General features: G+C 42.7%; 1 protein-coding gene across 1 annotated transcript in view; it reads left to right on the top strand.

The window, feature by feature from the left end:
* The window catches only part of kcnh5b (potassium voltage-gated channel, subfamily H (eag-related), member 5b), an 82553-nt gene extending 61422 nt beyond the window's left edge, over positions 1-21131 (top strand). Inside the window, exons 10-11 of the mRNA XM_021574250.2 lie at positions 351-547; positions 18656-21131. Coding sequence (XP_021429925.1) covers positions 351-547; positions 18656-19627 — 1169 coding nt within the window. The 3' untranslated portion in view covers positions 19628-21131. The remainder of the gene's footprint in view (positions 1-350; positions 548-18655) is intronic.

Raw genomic sequence — 21131 nt, 5'->3', positions numbered from 1 at the left:
CTGAGTTTCATTGGTTGTCATTTGGTGATACTAGTGCAATCCCTTCAAGTGAACCATTGATTTGATATTCAACTGACAGTTTATGATAATTTTAGATGAGAATAATATGTTTTTATTGGTCTTTACTGGCTGTAGAGTAAATCAGCTTGTAACATTTTACTGTGCACTGAGTAATGAGAATCTTTGGTTGCTAAGGGCTCAGCCAGATAACCTCGTTGCTAAGGAAACCTTTAAACCTCAGATCTCAAAATATCCATAACATCTGTGACTGATTTCACTGAGAAAATACTAAATATTGTACTATTTTGTCTCCCACACAAATCTCTCAATGTATCTTTCCCCTCTCTCAGGTAAAGGAGATGTGTTTGGAGATGTGTTCTGGAAAGAGACCACTCTTGCACATGCGTGTGCTAACGTGCGGGCGCTGACATACTGCGACCTGCACGTCATCAAGAGAGAGGCACTGCTCAAGGTTCTGGAGTTCTACACAGCCTTTGCGAACTCCTTCTCACGCAACCTTATCCTCACCTGCAACCTACGCAAGCGGGTATGATTTACGCAGTGACACGCACGCACAACACACCACACACACACACACACACACACACACACACACACACACACACACACACACACACTGACAACCACATGTCAGTCCTCCTCCTTTTTCCTCCCTCTTCTGTATCCTATTTTCTCATCTAAAACATTTGCAGAGCGTTTTTGTGGCCTTTCTCCTTGACTGCAGAAAGTTAGTTCTCCGATCACTAGTGCTGAGCATTAACCGAAATGTCAGTTTTATTTGAATTCCTTTTCTTTCTTTTTCTTTTTCGGTGAGCTCAATGTGCACATTGCACAGTTTGTCTAGAGATAAATCATATCAAGCCTGAACTGGGCGATGTAGTAGGGAGTTGTAGTTTCCAACAGGCCAATATTCTACATAGTTTAGAGCAAAAAATGTGGTAATTAACTACAATCACCATAATCCATTGTATGCCTACTTGTCCGGTCTGTGAGTTTTTTTATTTACTTCTGCTACTAGGCAGGGTAGCTTAGTGGTTAGAGCATTGGACTAGTAACCGAAAGGTTGCAAGTTCAAATCCCCGAGCTGACAAGGTACAAAATCTGTCGTTCTGCTCCTGAACAGGCAGTTAACACACTGTTCCTAGGCCGTCATTGAAAATAAGAATTTGTTCTTAACTGACTTGCATGGTAAAATAAAGGTAAAAAATAAAAATTAAAATTAGATTAGTGTGGGACAGACACTGAGCGAGAGATTCGAGAGAAGAATGTGTGATCGATAGAGAGCAGTGTCTTCTCTTGGTATCTCTACCTGAAAATACATAATCTAAGTGACTGATAGTTGGTATTCAGTAGCCATAAAACTATGTCTAATTTACTTTGAATAATTACTAAAATAATGGTTTTGTCAGACAGCATAGGCAGCAGCTCCATAGAGATGAGATGAGATGATGACTTGGTAATCAAATAAAACAAATGTAATATACACAACTGAAATATTTTATTAAATAAATGAATGTGAATAAATTATGGTTAGTAAGTGTTAAGCCGTTATGGGCAGTCACTACCATCATGAGACTTTTTATTAATTGTTTTATTCAGTGTTGTTTGGGACTGCTCGTTCAACTCAATGTGTCCCTTGTACTGTAAAATAAATTGAACACCCTCCCCCTCATAGAATGAACTCAAAACAAAGTTTACGGCCACAAATGGCATTAACTGTAGTGACCTTGTGTTTATAAACGTGAGTATCTATCTACTTTGCTTTTGTGGCACAATCGATGCCACGCAGTGCTACGGGTCAGAAAGTTGAAGGTTTGCTGACCATCACAGGGGAGCTCACTCTGCCTGTTTCATTACTTCACAATCAGAGCTGGCTGCAGACAATGATCAGCTAGGGGGAAGTTAGATTTTCAGCATTTTGATGCCATCTTTATACTTCAATAAAATATTGTATATGCAATTAATTTTTCACCATCAGGTTTCTGTGCCAATGTACCAAATGACCAATAAAGAAAAAAAAACATACTGGCGTGGTTTGCGTTTTCAACACCACAATAAATAGATGTCAATCTCGACAAACAGAAAACACATCCCTCCTTACCTTGTAGCCGTACCCAGTATTGAAGGCTTGGCTTGACGATCTCTGAATGTCGTTAAACTTTTTTGGTGTTTTTTAACAGATGTCTCTTTTGATTCATCAATAGCCTCTGCACAGTTTGGATTGATTGATTGATTTTATTATAAAAATACATACAGTATATACACAAATCATTTAAAAAGTTACCATGATTGCACAATAAAGTCGGGGACGTATTTCCATTGTGGTCCCTACATTTGCTGCAGAATATGCTACAGTAATATAAGGACTGAATGCACATCTAATGTGCACATCTCTGGCTTTTGGGGTCACCTTATGTTTTAACATAGCTACAGTACATCTATGGGCTTTTATGTTTTTCTGTCATGCGTAATGGTAGCCTTTCATAGGCTGTCTATTGGATAACGGCAAAATCATTTGTTTCTTTGGGGCTTGGTCTCATAAAATGTCATTAATGTAGGGCTCATAAAATGTATTTAATGTATGGCTTATCAGGCTCAGGTAGCATCAGGCTTGAATTTTCATGCCAACCAAAGCTCTAATCAAATCAAAACATATTAGAATACTTCTGTTTTGGGAGGGAAATACCGGCTTACCAGAGAGAAAAGTGATTATTCTTGGATGGAACATTTGTAAAATAATGAGAAAATATTCAACGCTAGTCTGGAGCTTATTCTTTAGATGTTTGGGGCTGCTGGGGAACCATGATGTGTAGGCATAATCAAAGTGACACTGGACTAGCGTACTTGCCAGAGTCTTTAGGGTGTCTATAAGTTCCCATCCAATTGGCGACAGATTTTAATGCAAATTTTGGGGTTTACTTTAGGAGAATTTGGCGCCGCATAGCGTGACCGGGAAGATTTTAATTTACCAGACATCCATATGCATTCAGATCCGAATTGGCTTAGCCAGCACCATCAATAAACAAAGGATATTGGAGCCACACTTACGTGTCCTTAAAAACAGCCTACAACAAGTTACAAAAACACTATTCCTTATCTTTCGATGTATAGTATATGCACAACTTTATAGCCATTTAAAAAATAAATCATTTTTAGGCTACTTTCCTAAAACAATAATTGTCCACCTCACAGTTCAGCTGTCAGAGATTTGAGCACTAAATGAATCAGGGCATTGCATGTATAGGCTTAGGGTCCACTGTGTGATATTAATATTTAACAAGAAGCTTAGGCCTAGCCCCAGAGCGATAGAGAGAGAGATAGTCGCTTTGGATAAAAGTGTCTGCTACAGTAAATGGCATATATTATTCTATATTATAGAGATATGCTGGCGGCTTGCTATGGTACCGACATGCATGTCTTTATGTCAGATGGCTTACGAGCAGGCTATCATGCTGCGGCAGACACAGCATTACAGTTGGAAAATTAGGCCAAAGAAAATGGCATAACAGAATGAAGCAAAACACTTGCGAACTGGTTTAAACCTTCACAGGATATATTGCAGCAATTACCAACAAAGGCAAGTGCCTACCATACCCAACAAATGACAGAAATAGGCTGTCATTTATTTTACAACAGACCTACTTATAACCTACAGTATCTTCAAATAAATACGGAGTACACAATTAAAAAGACAGATCAAATTTAATTTGGCCAATGAAAATGTCTCAACAGAATTAAACAAAATAGGTTCAGCATATTTGCACAACTGGTTTCAATTAATAAATATCCTTACAATGATATACAATAATAATAATAGTAATAATAATGATAAAACAAATGATTATAAATACATTTATGTTCTAATATTGCATCGTAACTGAATAGGGAGTTGCACAGTAACCTACATTCTTCTCATCTAGTCCACTACTATATTAAAACACTCTAAAGCCTGACCCTGTCAAATCCTAGAGCATTTTCCTGTCAGCGTTGGGTTTTCATCAAATTGACTTATTACAGATAAAAGTCTGTGCCTAAATACATAAAAAATACAAGTTCAATGGATTTCCATTGCTTCTTCAACTCTAGGCATGCTGATGGTTTTGTCACTAAGCATGTTGTGTACAGTAGTTGTAGGGAATGTGCCCACTCTGCTATTGGCACGTGCGCTCTAGCCAACAGCTTGCAGATACAGTGCCTTCGGAAAGTACTCAGACCCCTTGACTTTTTCCACATTGTGTTACGTTACAGCAATTTACACATAATACCCGATAATGACAAAGTGAAAACAGATTTAAAAAAAAAATTTAAACAAAAAAACAGATACCTTATTTACATAAGTAAGAGCTCAGAGACAGGATTGTGTCGAGGCACAGATCTGGGGAAGGGTACCAAAAAATGTCTGCTGCATTGAAGGTTCCCAAGAACACAGTGGCCTCCATCATTCTTAAATGGAAGAAGTTTGGAACCACCAAGACTCTTCCTAGAGCTGGTCGCCCGGCCAATCTGAGCAATCAGGGGAGAAGGGCCTTGGTCAGGGAGGTGACCATAAACCTGATGGTCACTCTGACAGAGCTCTAGAGTACCTCTGTGGAGATGGGAGAACCTTCAGGAAGGAACCATCTCTGCAGCACTACACCAATCAGGCCTTTATGGTAGAATGACCAGACGAAAGCCACTCCTCAGTAAAAGGCACATGACAGCCCACTTGGAGTTTGCCAAAAGGCACCTAAAGACTCTCAGTCCATGAGAAACAATATTCTCTGGTCTGATGAAACCGAGATTGAACTCTTTGGCCTGAATGCCATGCATTACTTCTGGAGGAAACCTGGCACCATCCCTACGGTGAAGCATGGTGGTGGCAGCATCATCCTAAGGGGATGTTTTTCAGAGGCAGGGACTCGGAGACTAGTCAGGATCAAGACAAAGATGACCAGAGCAAAATAGAGAGAGATAAAAATCCTTAATGAAAACCTGCTCAGGATCTCAGACTGGGGGCGAAGGTTCACCTTCCAACAGGACAATGCCCCTAAGCACACAGCCAAGACAACGTAAGAGTGGCTTCCGGACAAGTCTCCGAATGTCCTTGAGTGGCCCAGCCAGAGCCCGGACTTTAACCCGATCTAACATCTTTGGAGAGACCTGAAAATAGCTGTGCAGCAACTCTCCCCATCCAACCTGACAGAGAAAGAGAGGATCTGTAGAGAAGAATGGGAGAAACTCCCCAAAAACAGGTGTGCCAAGTTTGAAGCGTCTCACCAAGAAAACTTGAGGTTGTAATCTCTGCCAAAGAAGCTTCGACAAAGTACTGAGTGAAAGATCTGAATACTTATGTAAATGTGATATTTAAAAAAATTAAAAAATAATTAAAGGAGTCTGAGTTATTTCCGAATGCACTGTATGATTGCTAGTTAGCCTATTACAGATATGGACAAAGGATCCACCTATCACTATTGTCACTATGAATGTGGGATAGAGGGCAGGACAGACCGTTAGACTGATAGACTATACTGACCTGTGGCATAGTAAAAGTTAGCACACGGAAAAGCTTAGGTCATAAGGGAAGTACCAAACCACCTTGATACAGGGGAGGAGCATGCAAGCAGATGAGGAAATTTGGCTATATGGAAGAAATAATAGAGTAAATCCTGCAAAAGAGCGAATTTACTCCATGGAAAAAAAAACACTACCCTCTTTGCCCAATAAAAAACCCCACAGCCCTCCCCAAAGCAACAAAAACTAGTTTGACAACCTTCCCCTATTTTGGACCACCCCTCCTCCAGTAAATTGTGATCTGTCCATTACAGCATTCACCCACATAATTAACAGTGTATTTAATGTTTAAAAAATAACCGCGATTCGTTTTTATAAATGGAACCGAAACCGAACCGACCTCAGAAAACACTAATTGTTCAGCACTACCTTTCACTTTTGAGGGAACTCTGGAATGTAATTCTCACATTATTAGGTTATTAATCCTAAAGGTATTTACCATGTTTATTCTCTCTACACCCAATAGGTATTTTGTCAGAGCCATTTTCGCATAATGAATTATATATTAAATACTAATTGACTCCTTACTTACTGTGGCCTTTTAGCAGTTCACAGACATGTTGGCGGTCTGCTATCTCCCAGTGAGAAATAGCAGAGGTAGCCTTTACCCTCAGAGCTGATACTCTGTGTGTGTGTGTGTTGAACTGCCGCTATATTAAATCAATCAAATGCACCAGCCGATGTCACAAAGTGCTATACAGAAACCCAGCCTAAAACTCCAAACAGCAAGCAATGCAGATGTAGAAGCACGGTGGCTAGGAAAAACTCCCTAGAAAGGCAGGAACCTAGGAAGAAACCTATAGAGGAACTAGTCTCTGAGGGGTGGCCAGTCCTCTTCTGGCTGTGCCAGGTGGCGATCATAACAGTACATGGCCAAGATGTTCAAACGTTCATAGATGACCAGCACGGTCAAATAATAATAATCACAGTGGTTGTAGAGGGTGCAACAAGTCAGCACCTCAGGAGTAAATGTCAGTTGGTTTTTCATAGCCAAGAATTCAGAGTTCGAGACAGCAGGTGCGGTAGAGAGAGAGAGTCGAAAACCGCAGGTCCAGGACAAGGTAGCACGTCCGGTGAACAGGTCAGGGTTCCATAGCCGCAGGCAGAACAATTGAAACTGGAGCAGCAGCACGACCAGGTGGACTGGGGACAGCAAAGAGTCATGAGGCCAGGTAGTCCTGAGGCATGGTCCCATGGGAGGGAGAGAGAATTAGAGGGAGCATACTTACATTCACACAGGACACAAGATAAGACAGGAGAATTACACCAGATATAACAGACTGACCCTAGCCCCCCCGACACAAGCTATTGCAACATAGATACTGGAGGCTGAGACAGGAGGGGTCGGGAGACACTGTGGCCCAGTCCGACGATACCCCCGGACAGGGCCAACCAGGCAGGATATGACCCCACCCATTTTGCCAAAGCACAGCCCCCACACCACTATAGGGATATCTGCAAACCACCAACTTACTACCCTGAGACAAGGCTGAGTATAGCCCATGAAGATCTCCCCCACAGCACGAACCCAAGGGGGCGCCAACCCGAACAGGAAGATCACGTCAGTGACACAACCTACTCAAGTGACACACCCAGAAACAAATACTCAAACTGTTGATCCTTTTGATTTTAAAAACATTGAAAACATTCATGAAAACATTCATCGTTTCATACAACACTTGACAAATGATTGACTGCTCATGTTAAAAATGGGGCCCTGTGAATTTTCAACACAAAGCACCTTTCTCTCTCTTAGTCTTGAGCGATTGTTTCCATCTTGGTAAAATGAGCATTAACTTACCTAACCATTTTCTCATTTAAGAAAACACTTCGGGGCTTTTAGACTCCTCTTTACCTGACTAAAGAGAGCTATATTGCTTTAAAAAAAACACATGCAAATCTGCCCTTTTTCTTTTGCCTAAAGGGGCCACTGCACATTGTTAAGCGAAATCTATGCTGTACTTCTGCAGCGCTTTACGGTTCTGGTATTAAAATGATCAGTTTTGAATATTTTCCCAGTGCTGTCGAATACTAGGCTACCAATACTTTTCAGAGAATTCTAGATCTCTGGAGTATTCCTCTTTTTACATTTAGGTTGAAAGCCTAAGAAGCAGACATCCACAGAGTGCACCAAATATTTACAGAATATCTGTGTCGTTAGGGGCTCTTTTCTATGGTTTATTTTTGTTAGCTGGGACAGCTTGTGTGCTTGGAGGACAATGGTAAGAGACGCCTGACCCTGCAGACAAGGATACTTTTACCAGCCGACTGATGTATTAGTAATGAGAGTTTCCACAAAAAACCAAGACCAAAAAAATACCAGGATTTTGGGGATTTTCACAAAATGTAATCGATCCATAGAATAGTCTTCTGGAGGAAGGATTGTTGACATATTTAACATTTGTATCTAAAAGCATAATTGAGAAATAATGAATCAAAGCATAGTTATTACTATCATAGTTATTACATTTTGCCCTTGCCCAGGCCTCCTTTAAGACTCCTTAATGTTTTATCTGTAGATGCTGTAAAGGAAAAATAGGTGTCATATGAGTAGTATTTTGATTTCAATAAAAACATTTTAAATGATGAATATTGAAAAATATAAACATGAATATTAAAACATATTGTCTGAAAATATGTTTATTGGTTTATTTGTTCATTTTCAACACAGTGATACAGCCTCACTGATAAAACTGCACAGTTTTGATTCGTGATGTTCAAATAGAGCAGTGGTCACCAACCTTTTTTTAAATCAAGATCCCTTTCTGAGTCAAAATGCAAGCCGAAATCTACCGCTGTGATTTAAAAAAAAAACAAGACTTAAAAATGTAAGCCTAGGCAACATTAACCTATTAAAAACAGTACTGTGAGGTTTGTGCAGTAGGCTATAGGCCCAATACATTATCACCGCATATAGGCTTTTCTTGAATTGCCCTGCTAATGCATTGGTGTTCGGACCATTTTTAGGTAGGCTATATGATCACACCGGTAAAAGCAGACATTTAAATAATTCGCTTTTTATTTTAATTTTACTGGGCTGATGATCCCTGCATCTGATGGTCAGTCTCAGCGGAAGGAGAGAGCAGTAGACTGAGGTTTCGTCTCTCAACATCCCTCTGCTCTCCCTTTCCTCCGCTGACACTGACCAAAAAGGGACACACCATCTTCCAGCTGATTGCGAAACTCGAGTCGCACTGCACTGCTGCTAATAATAACAATGCAAGCCTATTGATACAATTTTCTACTCATTCATTACAGTTGCAGTGCTGGTTGTAGCGTGAGTTGAAGTTGGAAGAACGCATATTTCATGGCTTATAAAAGTAGAACGGCTAAAACAGTAGCGAGGCTATATACAGTAGCGAGGCTATAACAGTAGTGAGGCTATATACAGGCACTGGTTAGTTGGGCTGATTGAGGTAGTATGTACATGTAGATATGGTTAAAGTGACTATGCATATATGATAAACAGAGAGCAGCAGTAGCGTAAAAGAGGGGTTGGTGGGTGGTGGGACACAGTGCAGATAGCCCAGTTAGCCAATGTGCGGGGGCACTGGTTGGTCGGGTCAATTGAGGTAGCATGTACATGAACGTATAGTTAAAGTGACTATGTATATATAATAAACAGAGAGTAGCAGCAGCGTAAAAGAGGGGTTGGGGGAGGGCACAATGCAAATAGTCCGGGTAGCCATTTGATTACCTATACAGGAGTCTTATGGCTTGGGGGTAAAAACTGTTGAGAAGCCTTTTTGTCCTAGACTTGGCACTCCGGTACCGCTTGCCATGCGGTAGTAGAGAGAACAGTCTATGACTGAGGTGGCTGGGGTCTTTGACAATTTTTAGGGCCTTCCTCTGACACCGTCTGGTGTAGAGGTCCAGGATGGCAGGCAGCTTTGCCCCAGTGATGTACTGGGCCGTACGCACTACCTTCTGTCGTGCCATGCGGTCGGATGCCGAGCAATTTACGTACCAGGCAGTGATGCAACCAGTCAGGATGCTCTCGATGTTTCAGCTGTAGAACCTTTTGAGGATCTGAGGACCTATGCCAAATCTTTTTAGTTTCCTGAGGGGGAATAGACTTTGTCGTGCCCTCTTCACAACTGTCTTGGTGTGTTTGGACAATTCTAGTTTGTTGGGGATGTGGACAACAAGGAATTTGAAGCTCTCAACCTGCTCCAATACAGCACCTTCGATGAGAATGGGGGTGTGCTCAGCCCTCCTTTTCCTGTAGTCCACAATCATCTCCTTAGTCTTGGTTACGTTGAGGGATAAGTTGTTATGCTGGCACCACCCGGCCAGGTCTCTGACCTCCTCCCGATAGGCTGTCTCGTCGTTGTCGGTGATCAGGCCTACCACTGTTGTGTCTGCAAACTTAATGATGGTGTTGTAGTCGTGCCTGGCCCTGCAGTTGTGGGTGAACAGGGAGTACAGGAAGGGACTGAGCACGCACCCCTGAGGGGCTCCAGTGTTGAGGATCAGTGTGGCAGATGTGTTGCTACCTACCCTCACCACCTGGGGGCAGCCTGTCAGGAAATCTAGGATCCAGTAGCAGAGGGAGGTGTTTAGTCCCATAATCCTTAACTTAGTGATGAGCTTTGAGGGTACTATGATGTTGAACGCTGAGCTGTAGTCAATGAATAGCATTCTCACGTAGGTGTTCCTTTAGTCCAGATGGGAAAGGGCAGTGTGGAGTGCAATAGAGTTTGCATTATCTGTGGATCTGTTTGGGCGTTATGCAAATTGGAGTGGGTCTAGAGTTTCTGGGATAATGGTGTTGATGTGAGCCATTACCAGCCTTTCAAAGCACTTAATGGCTACTGACGTGAGTGCTACAGGTCTGTAGTCATTTAGGCAGGTTACCTTCGTGTTCTTGGGCACAGGGACTATGGTGGTTTGCTTGAAACATGTTGGTATTACAGACTCAATCAGGGACATGTTGAAAATGTCAGTGAAGACACCTGCCAGTTGGTCAGAACATCCTGGTAATCCGTATGGCCCCGCAGCCTTGTGAATGTTGGCCTGTTTAAAGGTCCTATTCACATTGGCTATGGAGAGCGTGATCACACAGTCGTCCGGAACAGCTGTTGCTCTCATGCATGCCTCAGTGTTGCTTGCCTTGAAGCGAGCATAGAAGTGATTTAGCTCGTCTGGTAGGCTCATGTCACTGGGCAGCTCGCGGCTTTGCTTCCCTTTGTAGTCTGTAATAGTTTGCAAGCCCTGTCACATAAGACGAGCGTCGGAGCCGGTGTAGTATGATTCAATCTTAGCCCTGTATTGACGCTTTGCGTGTTTGACGGTTTGTCGCAGGGCATAGCAGGATTTCTTATAAGCTTCCGGGTTAGAGTCCCGCACCTTGAAAGCGGCAGCTCTACCCTTTAGCTCAGTGCGAACGTTGCCTGTAAATCCATGGCTTCTGGTTTGGGTATGTACGTACAGTCACTGTGAGGACGACGTCCTCAATGCACTTATTGATAAAGCCAGTGACTGATGTGGTGTACTCCTCAATGACATCGGAAGAATCCCGGAACATGTTCCAGTCTGTGCTAGCAAAACAGTCCTGTAGTTTAGCATCTGCTTCACCTGGCCACTTTTTTATAGACTGAGTCACTGTTGCTTCCTACTTTAGTTTTTGCTTGGGAGCAGGAATCAGGAGGATATAATTGTGGTCGGATTTACCAAATTGAGGGCAAGGGAGAGCTTTGTACGCGTCTCTGTGAATGGTGTACAGGTGATCTAGATTTTTGTCTCCTCTAGTTGCACATTTAACATGTTGATAGAAATTAGGTTTAAGTTTGATTTAAGTTTCCCTGCATTAAAGTCTCCGGCCACGTGGAGTGCCGACTCTGGGTGAGCGGTTTCCTGTTTGCTTATTTCAGTGTCCATGCTAGCTGTGCTAGCAACAAATGTAGAATTACTGATGCTAGCATTGGAAGCAGAACAACTTGTGTCGTCAACAGGTGCAGGTGTAGTAATGCTGATAGTAGCACTACCACCAGTAGAGCTGGTATGTGTCTCTATGGACGCGGACCTTACCTTTTTAACAATTTATCAATTTTCGAGCAAACGGAATGAGCAGAAGCTACGTTTTGCTACATACATTTGTGGAATTCCCACGGGAGAGTAACGGTTAATGTGATTGGATGTTCATTATTTGACTAGGCTACCTGTATTTGACATTGTGTGGTTTTTCGCTGAACACTAGATGGTTTATTTTTGGCAGTGCAACGAGGCTACTTAACCCTTAACCCTAGCCCTAACTCTAACATGAAGAAAGGGTTGTGAGACATCACCCAAATGTATAGCCCCGTTGGAAAATCGAAATGGACTGTTTGAAAATGTGAATCACATTTTTATTTGGCGTACCTCCAACGGCATTACCCCAGTTAGGGAATAGCCGAAATATAATATATTTTGTTCAACAATATATTGAAAAATTGGTCATATTTTATTTGGATAGTCCATCTGCAGATGCACTACAGATGGTCATGCTATCAACAATTATCTGTTGATAAGCAACTGACTATCTGTTGATAAGCAGCTACTTGCTAGGTTTACGGTAAGGGCTAGGGTAAATTTTAGAATAAGTGTTAGGGTAAGGGTTAAGTTTAGGGGTTAGGATAAGGGTTAAGGTTAGGGGTTAGGATAAGGGTTAAGGTTAGGGGTTAGGATAAGGGTTAAGGTTAGGGGTTAGGATAAGGGTTAAGGTTAGGGGTTAGGATAAGGGTTAAGGTTAGGGGTTAGGATAAGGGTTAAGGTTAGGGTTAGGAGATCGCTTGTTGAAATGTTACAGATAGTACACCTGTAGATGCTCTACACACTATCCAAATAAAGTTTGACCGAAAAATGTGCCAAATCATAAATGGTATATTTTCAATATTCATGTTTATATTTGTCAATATTCATAAATGAATATAAAAAAAGACTAAATACTACACATATTACAGAGCCAGCGTTAAAGCTTCATATGACACCAAAGTTCTACCAAAGCTCTATAGCACCTACACAGATGAAACACTATGGAGTCTTAAAGGAGGCCTTGGTCATGCCAAAAGGTCATAAATATGCCAAATGATTTCTCAATTATGCTTTTAGATATAAATGTTAAATATACTGTATGTCAAAAATCCTTCCGCCAAATAACTATTCTATGGAGGACATTTTGTGAAAATCCCCAAAATCATGGTATTTTTTTTGTATCACTGTGACTATGGAGAAGTGTCTGCGTGTTTGTGCGCGTGCGCGTGCTTGTGCGTGTGTGTGTGTGTGTGTGTGTGTGTGAGAGAGAGGATATGGTGGGGTAGGGAGTTTAATACAGAAAAGCGAAGTCCAGGTTGAAGTCCAGAATGGTGATTTATTGTAAGTGTTTTCCTGATTTCAGCAAGAGAACAGCAGGTCTATGTGTGTATGGAAGGCAGTGCAGTGATCAGGTGAGATGGAGAGAGCTGAGCAGCAGGAGGAGGGGAGATGAGGAAGTCACCCATGCAGAGAGTTTCATTTTCTCTGTTCTGTCTGATAAATAATGAATTGCTGAACTTAAGAAGAAAATTGACCCACTTTTTTATGTGGAGAAGAAGAAGCCAGAGCTAGACAGCCACACTAAGAGAGACAGGGTAGATTATCTCTGCAGTCTCTACATCAGAACAGAAAAACATAGACACTTTGAAATGTTCAAGCGGCCATGGACACTCCATGTACTGCTCTCTAATCCACTCTGTGCTTTTTAAGATGCTTCTTCACCACACAAGTCTAGAATGAGCTCCCATTGCAATATCTCCTAGCCTCCGTTATGACTCTCCTTAAGGCCTGTGTGTGTGTGTAGGTACTGTATGTGTGTGTGCACATGTGCGTGTGTCTCCGTGCATGTACGTACATGTGCTTTCCAATGTGTGTGTGTGCTTCCTCGTATACATGTGTGCTTGTGTGTGGTCCTTCCCCCTCCCCTGGCATGTATATTTGGGACCGGAGTGGGAGGAGGATGACAGGCTGGATCACCTAGGGAGCAGTGATGTGTCATCCATTCGCCTACAGAGACGCTTCCCAGAGGGGGAGTACAAGTCCCTTTCTCTCCTGCCCCCACTCCCAGGGCCTGTGTGATGGGGCTGCCCAGAGACAGAGAGAAAGCGGTATGGAGAAATGGACAAGCATCTCTCCTCATATTGGAGGAAAATGTGACAGAATGAGTTTGGTCAGGAGTTCTGACTGTGCCTCCACAGCTCTGCATCATCTATCCCTCTTCAATATCTGAATGTGGGATTTCGGCCTCACATCCAAGTCAGCAATACATTTTGATTACGAGTTTGAACCGAAGGGTTGGCATGCGGTGCGGGAGTCAGGGGTACAGTTTGGATCCTGTATTCATTCTGATTCTGGGATTGTGCGAGTATTGTTAGAGGGCCAACAGAGTATCTATCACATACCCCATGCTCCAGGAACCTCCACTCTCTAGCTTACTGGGATAAATATAACTCTGTAATATAACGCTAAATCTAATCAAGAGGAGAGATGAGACCACCTACACACTCCCAGACCATCCAGCTACCAGGATTAGCTTCCCTGACCAATATCTCCTCCCAGGAATTACACAATTACAGTACCTCCCACTCCTTGGCCCTGCATTCTCCTGCAGGCTTGGGACGTTTTTTAAATAAGGGGGGGGGTACTTGGGGGGATGGGGGGGGGGGGGTACTTGGAGAAGTGTTTCAATGCAGTTATATCATGTTTTATTACTCTGAGTGCTTTGCATAATTTATATTAGTAGAAGGTCTGCATGCTGGCAGCTGTATATTTAAGTGCTTGGACCTTTTTCAGTCAGTGTGCTGACTAGGCTTGGCTCTGCCACTGGAGCACTGCTGATTAGATACATTTTTAGCTCAGCACCTGAAAGTGGAGAAATTAACTAGGCTTTTGATTATCATCTCTGTCATAATGAGTCGGGGGAGAGGAGTGACTTGTGACAATGTGACATAGCTCAGCAGCACGCATCTCAGCCATCTCAGTAATTGGCAGCACAACCTACAGTGTTTTCCTACAATACTGCATGGAGGCAGGTTTTTATAGTGTTGTGGTGGCAACGTGTGACCTATGAAGTCAGTGGTACACTACCTTTCAAACAGGCTTGTTTGTCTTTGGCACAGTGCTGCACACTGTAGCCTATCAGGTTAATCAGGCTTACCAAGACCACAACCGCAACAATGAATGAGCCTGACTGGACAATTCCCAGTGCACTATCATTAATACATGGAAGATATCATGTTGATAGGGATGTCAGGAGAGGGGGAGAGATACAGAGAGAGAGAGGGAGAGAGAAAGCGAGGATAGGAGAAAAGAGACATCAAGTGTGAGAAAGTAGAAAGGACGTGGTTTGTTGGAATTAGGGAGATAGAGGCAGGGTTAATCATGGCCCTCAGTACAAGGCAACCAATTCCTCATGGGCCCTATTTGATATTGAGTTTTGGAGATAAGACAACAATCGTTGTTTCTCGATTTCTTTCTGTCTCTGTCCCCTCCCCTCTCCCTCTCCCTCTTTTTCTCCCCACTCTGTTTCTAGCACTCTCTCCGTCACTTCTTTCTCTTGAGCCAGAGGTCGATTGTTACAACGGAGCCTCAGAGAAGAAAAGAGTTCAAAGGCAGACCAAACACACCCTTAGTGTGAGCGTAGTGAGCGGTTCATACGGACCTTGAACCCTTTCTCCCCCTCTGGCCCAAATATTACTTCATCCACTGTGTAAACATAGGATTGTTGTACTATTTTTATTTCTACTTTGAACCAGGGTAGGATTTTATTGATTTGAGGTTCATTGTATTTCTGTTTTTTCAACGAGCTTTGAAGTCTGCTCCAAAATAGAGCCTACGCAATGCTGCTTGGAATAATTCTTCCCTCCGTCTGCCGAACTGTCTGCAAGAAAAATGCTTGTTGATATACATATACTGTATAGAATATTCTAGAATAGCCCGCAAGGGGCTGTGTATTTCTAAGTTATTCTTTCTTTCTTGACATATTTTAGAGATTTCAGTGGCAGCCGTTCTTCTAGTTGAAAAAATAAAACTTCTAATGGGGTTAGAAAGGTTGGATTTTTATTAACAACAAACTTATTACAGTTGAGAGAATCAGGTCATGTGGGTGTGTTTGTATTTTCTCCATCTTGGTCAGGTTGTTATTGTAAAATAGAATGTTTTCTCAATTACTTACCTAGTTAAATAAAGGCAAAATAAATCAAATATGTTTGTGGAAGTTAGTTTTATTTTGCTGCAATAAGTCTCTGTAGGGTAGAACAGGTGTAGTCGGTCTGTTTTCAGGCTTCTATTATCAACTTACCCTTACTGCCCCTCTCAAAAAATGTTTTTAAAGTACTCCAGGCCCTCTTTTCATCTGAATAATTAATCTGTCTGTTTCTGTCTGTGTCCGTGTTTCTTGTTGTTTTATGTTTGATGGCTATTATATGTTCTGTACCGTCTTGTGGGGTGAGCTCATAGCTGCTCCCCTTCCGGCAACACTGCTAATTCTCCTCTCCATTACCATACACATTAAGACATCTGCATACTGTCCTGTCTCTCTAGGAGCTCAAAGCCCCTCTCTCAGACGAAGGCAGGATGAACTTGGAGGGGACGATGCCTAAATGCACATCCATTTTGTCTCCCATACATGTTTCGACAAATAATGCTGGTGTATTCCTGATATCAATAACTTATCGTTCCCTTAATTGATATCCCCGATTTTATGTTTGAATGATATGACTTCAGTTCCCACATAGGTGGAAAGCTTGCCGTATCTGAGAATAACTCTGGCAGAACGACTGTAATGTGGTCAGATATTGTGAAGAGTACTCCTCGGTAAACCGTAAAGGCCATTCATCCCTGTTGATAGCAATGGTTTGTAATTTGTCCTGCTCTACCGTATGGATGTAAAATAAAGTCAAAAGTTCCATAACAGACAGATGGAGAGAATAATTGGGTCAGTGAAATTAGTTTGAATAATTAAAATAAGTCAAGCCACTTGTCTGAGAGCCGTGTGGTCAAAGTATGTGTCTTGAGTTTTAGCTTCCCAAGGATGCCAACCATACTACCATGACAACCTTGTTTCTTTTCCAAGCCTAATTGCCTCTCACTCAAGAGGTCCATGCAAATCGGTATAGCACTTAACCTGTCAATCAAAGTTGAGACCTTTTTCCCCCCTTAACTTTATTCAAATCTACCCACCTACTCAAGCTGCCCAAGTAATGGTCTCTAGACAATCTATGTTTGACAGAGAGAAAAGCTAACCTGTTATGCTGTAATTAAAATAAGTGGGAAACACTATTGACTTGTGTAGAAAAATCGACACAATTTTGCTGTCCCTGCACTGGATGAATCAAGACAGTGACTCATCACATAAATGTAGACTACATTTCAGCAAAAGCTTTAGTTGTCTTGTAATGAATAGTCACTGCCTCCCAACTAAGCCTACAGTACATACTATCTGCAGGTGATGTGATTGACAGGTCCTTTCTTTCCCCTTCCTTGTCCCTACACTAGCCCACTGACCCAGCAGGGGGCTTGATACAATGACATTAAGTGACATTACGCAGCCACTTCCAACAGAGGTGCCGGGTACAGCGAGGAGGGGACATGTCCTGACAAGGCTGAGAGAAAGAATGTGAGGGAATAATAGAATAATACATTCTGGCCATGCTGAAGAGCCACATGCCTGGACTGTCAGCTGCAGAGGGACCATTATTATTTTAACCAAGAATAATACTTCAGTCTACTGGCTGGCTGAGGTCCCTGTCATTCCCAATTTAATTAGTATCTAAGCGCCAGGAGAGGAGAGCAGATTGGCAAAGCAGGTTGAATAATAGACTGAGGAACAGTCAGGAGTGCAGATGGATATTTTCATAGAGATCCCTTCTAAAGCCAGACTTGACTGCACTGCGCTGTCAATGGGACACGTGATGAATGGATAGCCAGATAGGCAGGCAGACAGGTGCTCTTTATCAGTTTGCATATAAATCTCTCTGGTTCCTTTGTTGTTTTCAGAGTCATATATACATATATACAGTGCATTCATAAAGTATTCAGACTCTGACTTTTTCCATATTTTCTTATGTTACAGCCATGTTCTAAAATTGATTAAATAGATGTTTCCCCTCATCAATCTACACACATTATCCAATAATAACAAAGCAAAAACAGGTTTAGACATTTTCACAAATGTATAAAAAAACAACTGAAATATCAAATTTACTTGGGTATTTTTTTATTTTATTTAACCTTTATTTAACTAGGCAAGTCAGTTAAGAACAAATTCTTATTTACAATGATGGCCTACACCGGCCAAACCCTAACCCGGACGACGCTGGGCCAATTGTGCACTGCCCTATAGGACTCCCAATCACGGCCGGTTGTGTTTCCATTCTTCTCTGCAGATCCTCTCAAGCTCTGTCAGGTTGGATGGGGAGCATCGCTGCACAGCTATTTTCAGGTCTCTCAAGAGATGTTCGATCAGGTTCAAGTCGAGGCTCTGGCTGGGCCATTCAAGGACATTCAGAGACTTGTCCCGAAGCCACTCCTGCGTTGTCTTGGCTGTTGGAAGGTGAACCTTCGGCCCAGTCTGACGTCCTGAGTGCTCTGGAGCAGGTTTTCATCAAGAATCTCTCTGTACTTTTCTCCGTTCATCTTTCCCTCGATCCTAACTAGTTTGGCCGGGCGGCCAGCTCTAGGAATAGTCTTGGTGGTTCCAAACTTCCATTTAAGAATGATGGAGACCAGAATTGTTTTCGTACCCTTCCCCAGATCTGTGCCTTGACACAATTCTGTCTCGACAGGTGTGTGGTTTTCCAAATCATGTCCAATAAATTGAATTTACCACAGGTGGACTTCAATCAAATTTCAAATAACCTGTTTTCGCTTTGTCATTATGGGGTATTGTGTGTAGATTGATGAGGAAAACAATTTATTTAATCAATTTTAGAATAAGGCTGTAACAAAATGTGGAAAAAGTCAAGGGGTCTGAATACTTTCCGAATGCACTGTATACAGAATAATGTATTACTTTTCATTCATAAATAATGTATAAAAATGAGATTACTCTTCTATTTTTTGTACTTTGCAGGTCATTTTTCGTAAGATCAGTGACGTGAAGAAGGAGGAGGAGGAGCGCCAGCGTCAGAAGAACGAGGTTCAGCTGACCATCCCCCAGGACCATCCGGTCAGGAAGCTCTTCCAGAAGTTCAAGCAGCAGAAGGAGCTGCAGAGGAATCAGGGGGCGTCCTCCCAGCTGGACCTGGAGAAGAACCAGCTCCAAGTGGAGCACCACCTTCACCCCATCCCCCACAGCCTGCAGCTGTCCCACTCCAGCCTGCAGCACTCCCTGCCCCTCAACATCCAGCGGCCCGGACCACACTCCTCCCTGCAAGGGCTCCAGAACGGGGCTCCCCCTACGGGCTGCAGTAGCAGTGTGCTCACCGTGTCCCAGGTCACACCCATGCAGTCTAGTCCTGCCATGGGGGAGCCGCCTCCAGTCCGGCTCAAGGTGAGCAGCAGCCCTGCTCTGGTAAAGCCTCCTGCTGCCAGGGGCTGGGGGCGCCTCAAAAACGTGGCTGCCCCACCTCCCGTGGTCAGGAAGGAGGGACTGAACAATGTAGCTAAAGCCGTTTCTGTGGAGATGCTATCTCAGAAGGGCAGGGGTCAGGAGGCGGGGCTCAGAGGAGGAGAGGGAGAGGACAACCGCCTCCATAAGACAGACTCCTGCGACAGCGGCATCACTAAGAGTGAGCTGCGTATAGACAGGGCCGGGGAGGCCCCCCTGCCACACCCGTTCGGCCCCATCCCAGAGCAGGCCCTGCAGGCTGCGCTGCAGGAGACCCGGCTGGAGCTCCGGGGGGACCTCCAGACTCTGGGGGGCCGGCTGGGGGCCCTGGAGAAACAGGTGGCTCAGATCTTCAAACTGCTGACCTCTACAGAGAAGAGGAGGCCGTCTCTACCTCTGGCCGCCACCCCCAAAACCAAAACCAAACGTCAGGACATCTTCACTGTCTCCAGACCCGTTTCTCCTGACTTAGTGGACGATGACGGGCACATGTGAAAAGGACAAAACACCACTGTTCGACGTACCTTAACATTTGCACACAAACTTTTAACTCATGTCCATCATGAGACCTTTCTTGATTGTAAATATTTCTCTATGCATGTCCAGCTGGATTCTGGCTTGCCAAAGAAACTAAAAGTCTATTCAGGGGCGCAACTTTGGTTTTAGAAGTGGGGGGGACATAACCTAGCAGTGGGTCTGGGAGTCCCTCAGAATTTTGGGGGCATCTAAAGCTCATTTCCTGCATTTCTACTAGGGCTGTTCCCGACAACAAACAAATATAGGTCGATCAAGAGTAGTCTTTTATTTCGACCAATCAATTGGCTGACATTTTTAAACATGTATTTTTAGGCATATAGACTCACCCTATGTGTTCTAATAAAATCAACTAGGCTATAAGTACTGAAATTGTCTGATACTTTGAGCACGCTGTTTGATGAAATAATTACGACACACAAATAACTCAACAGGGAGCCAGAGATCAAGATAGCCTAACCAGAAGAAAAAATAATTTTCCAGACCCTCTTCTCGCTGCTGCTGGCCTTTGCAGCTTCTGCCTTTATGCTCCTGAAGTTGCTGGTAATAGGCTACACCAGCGGTCAGCAACCTTTTCCATTTGAAGTGCAAGGTTATGATACCATTTCTACCAATCTGCGTGACTGTTATGATTTTTATATGCACATTTTCGTGGAACAGTTGCATTTAATTTATTATAGTCTTTGTATCTCAAAATCTTTGTCTGTGGTTAATCTACAGTCTATCTAAATATAAATGAAAATGATACAAATCTAAAAGTAACTTTTATTGCCATTGCCAACTATGTAAAAATAGCCTATTTAAAGCCAACACATAAAAACATTGAAGCCTGCAGGTAGAAAATATCCTGATCAAAATAAATATCCTATAAATCACATTGGTACGCATGGCCTGTCTATCAACTGGGTCACCCGAAACTCGTACTAGCAAACTTGAAACATTGTGTAAAATATTCTGGGCCCTCAGATATTCCAGTACCAGTGAGCTCGGGACAGACACAGCTGTAGGCTATTTGTGCAAGGGATAAGAAGTAATTTTTTGATGTTTCCACTAGACCAGAGAATAAAATTTTTACTTTTCATGCTGAGTGGTTATCGAAAGGGAGAGAGCTAGAAATATTGTTCAAATACTTAGTGGAACTATTGTCATTATCAATTGATTCTAAAAACAGACTTTGTTTACTTGCTGTTTGAGGTGAAGAAAAATGACGTTGAGAATCTCCACAGCTTATTAGTGGTGGTGAATTAAGACAATCAGAAATACTATCAGACATCCCCAAGTGGGCGCATTTATAGGCCTACATTTGCGCGCAGGCCAGGTGGTTCAGAAGTTTACATACACTCAATTAGTATTTGGTAGCATTGCCTTAGAATTTTTTAACTTGGGGCAAACATTTCGGTTAGCCTTTCACAAGCTTCCCACAATAAGTTGCCTGAATTTTGGTCCATTCCTCCTGACAGAGCTG

The sequence above is a fragment of the Oncorhynchus mykiss genome, chromosome 19 (assembly GCF_013265735.2).
Source record: "Oncorhynchus mykiss isolate Arlee chromosome 19, USDA_OmykA_1.1, whole genome shotgun sequence".
NCBI lineage: Eukaryota > Metazoa > Chordata > Actinopteri > Salmoniformes > Salmonidae > Oncorhynchus > Oncorhynchus mykiss.
Note: the sequence above shows the minus strand (reverse complement) of the source record. Positions and strands in the feature narration are given on the sequence as shown.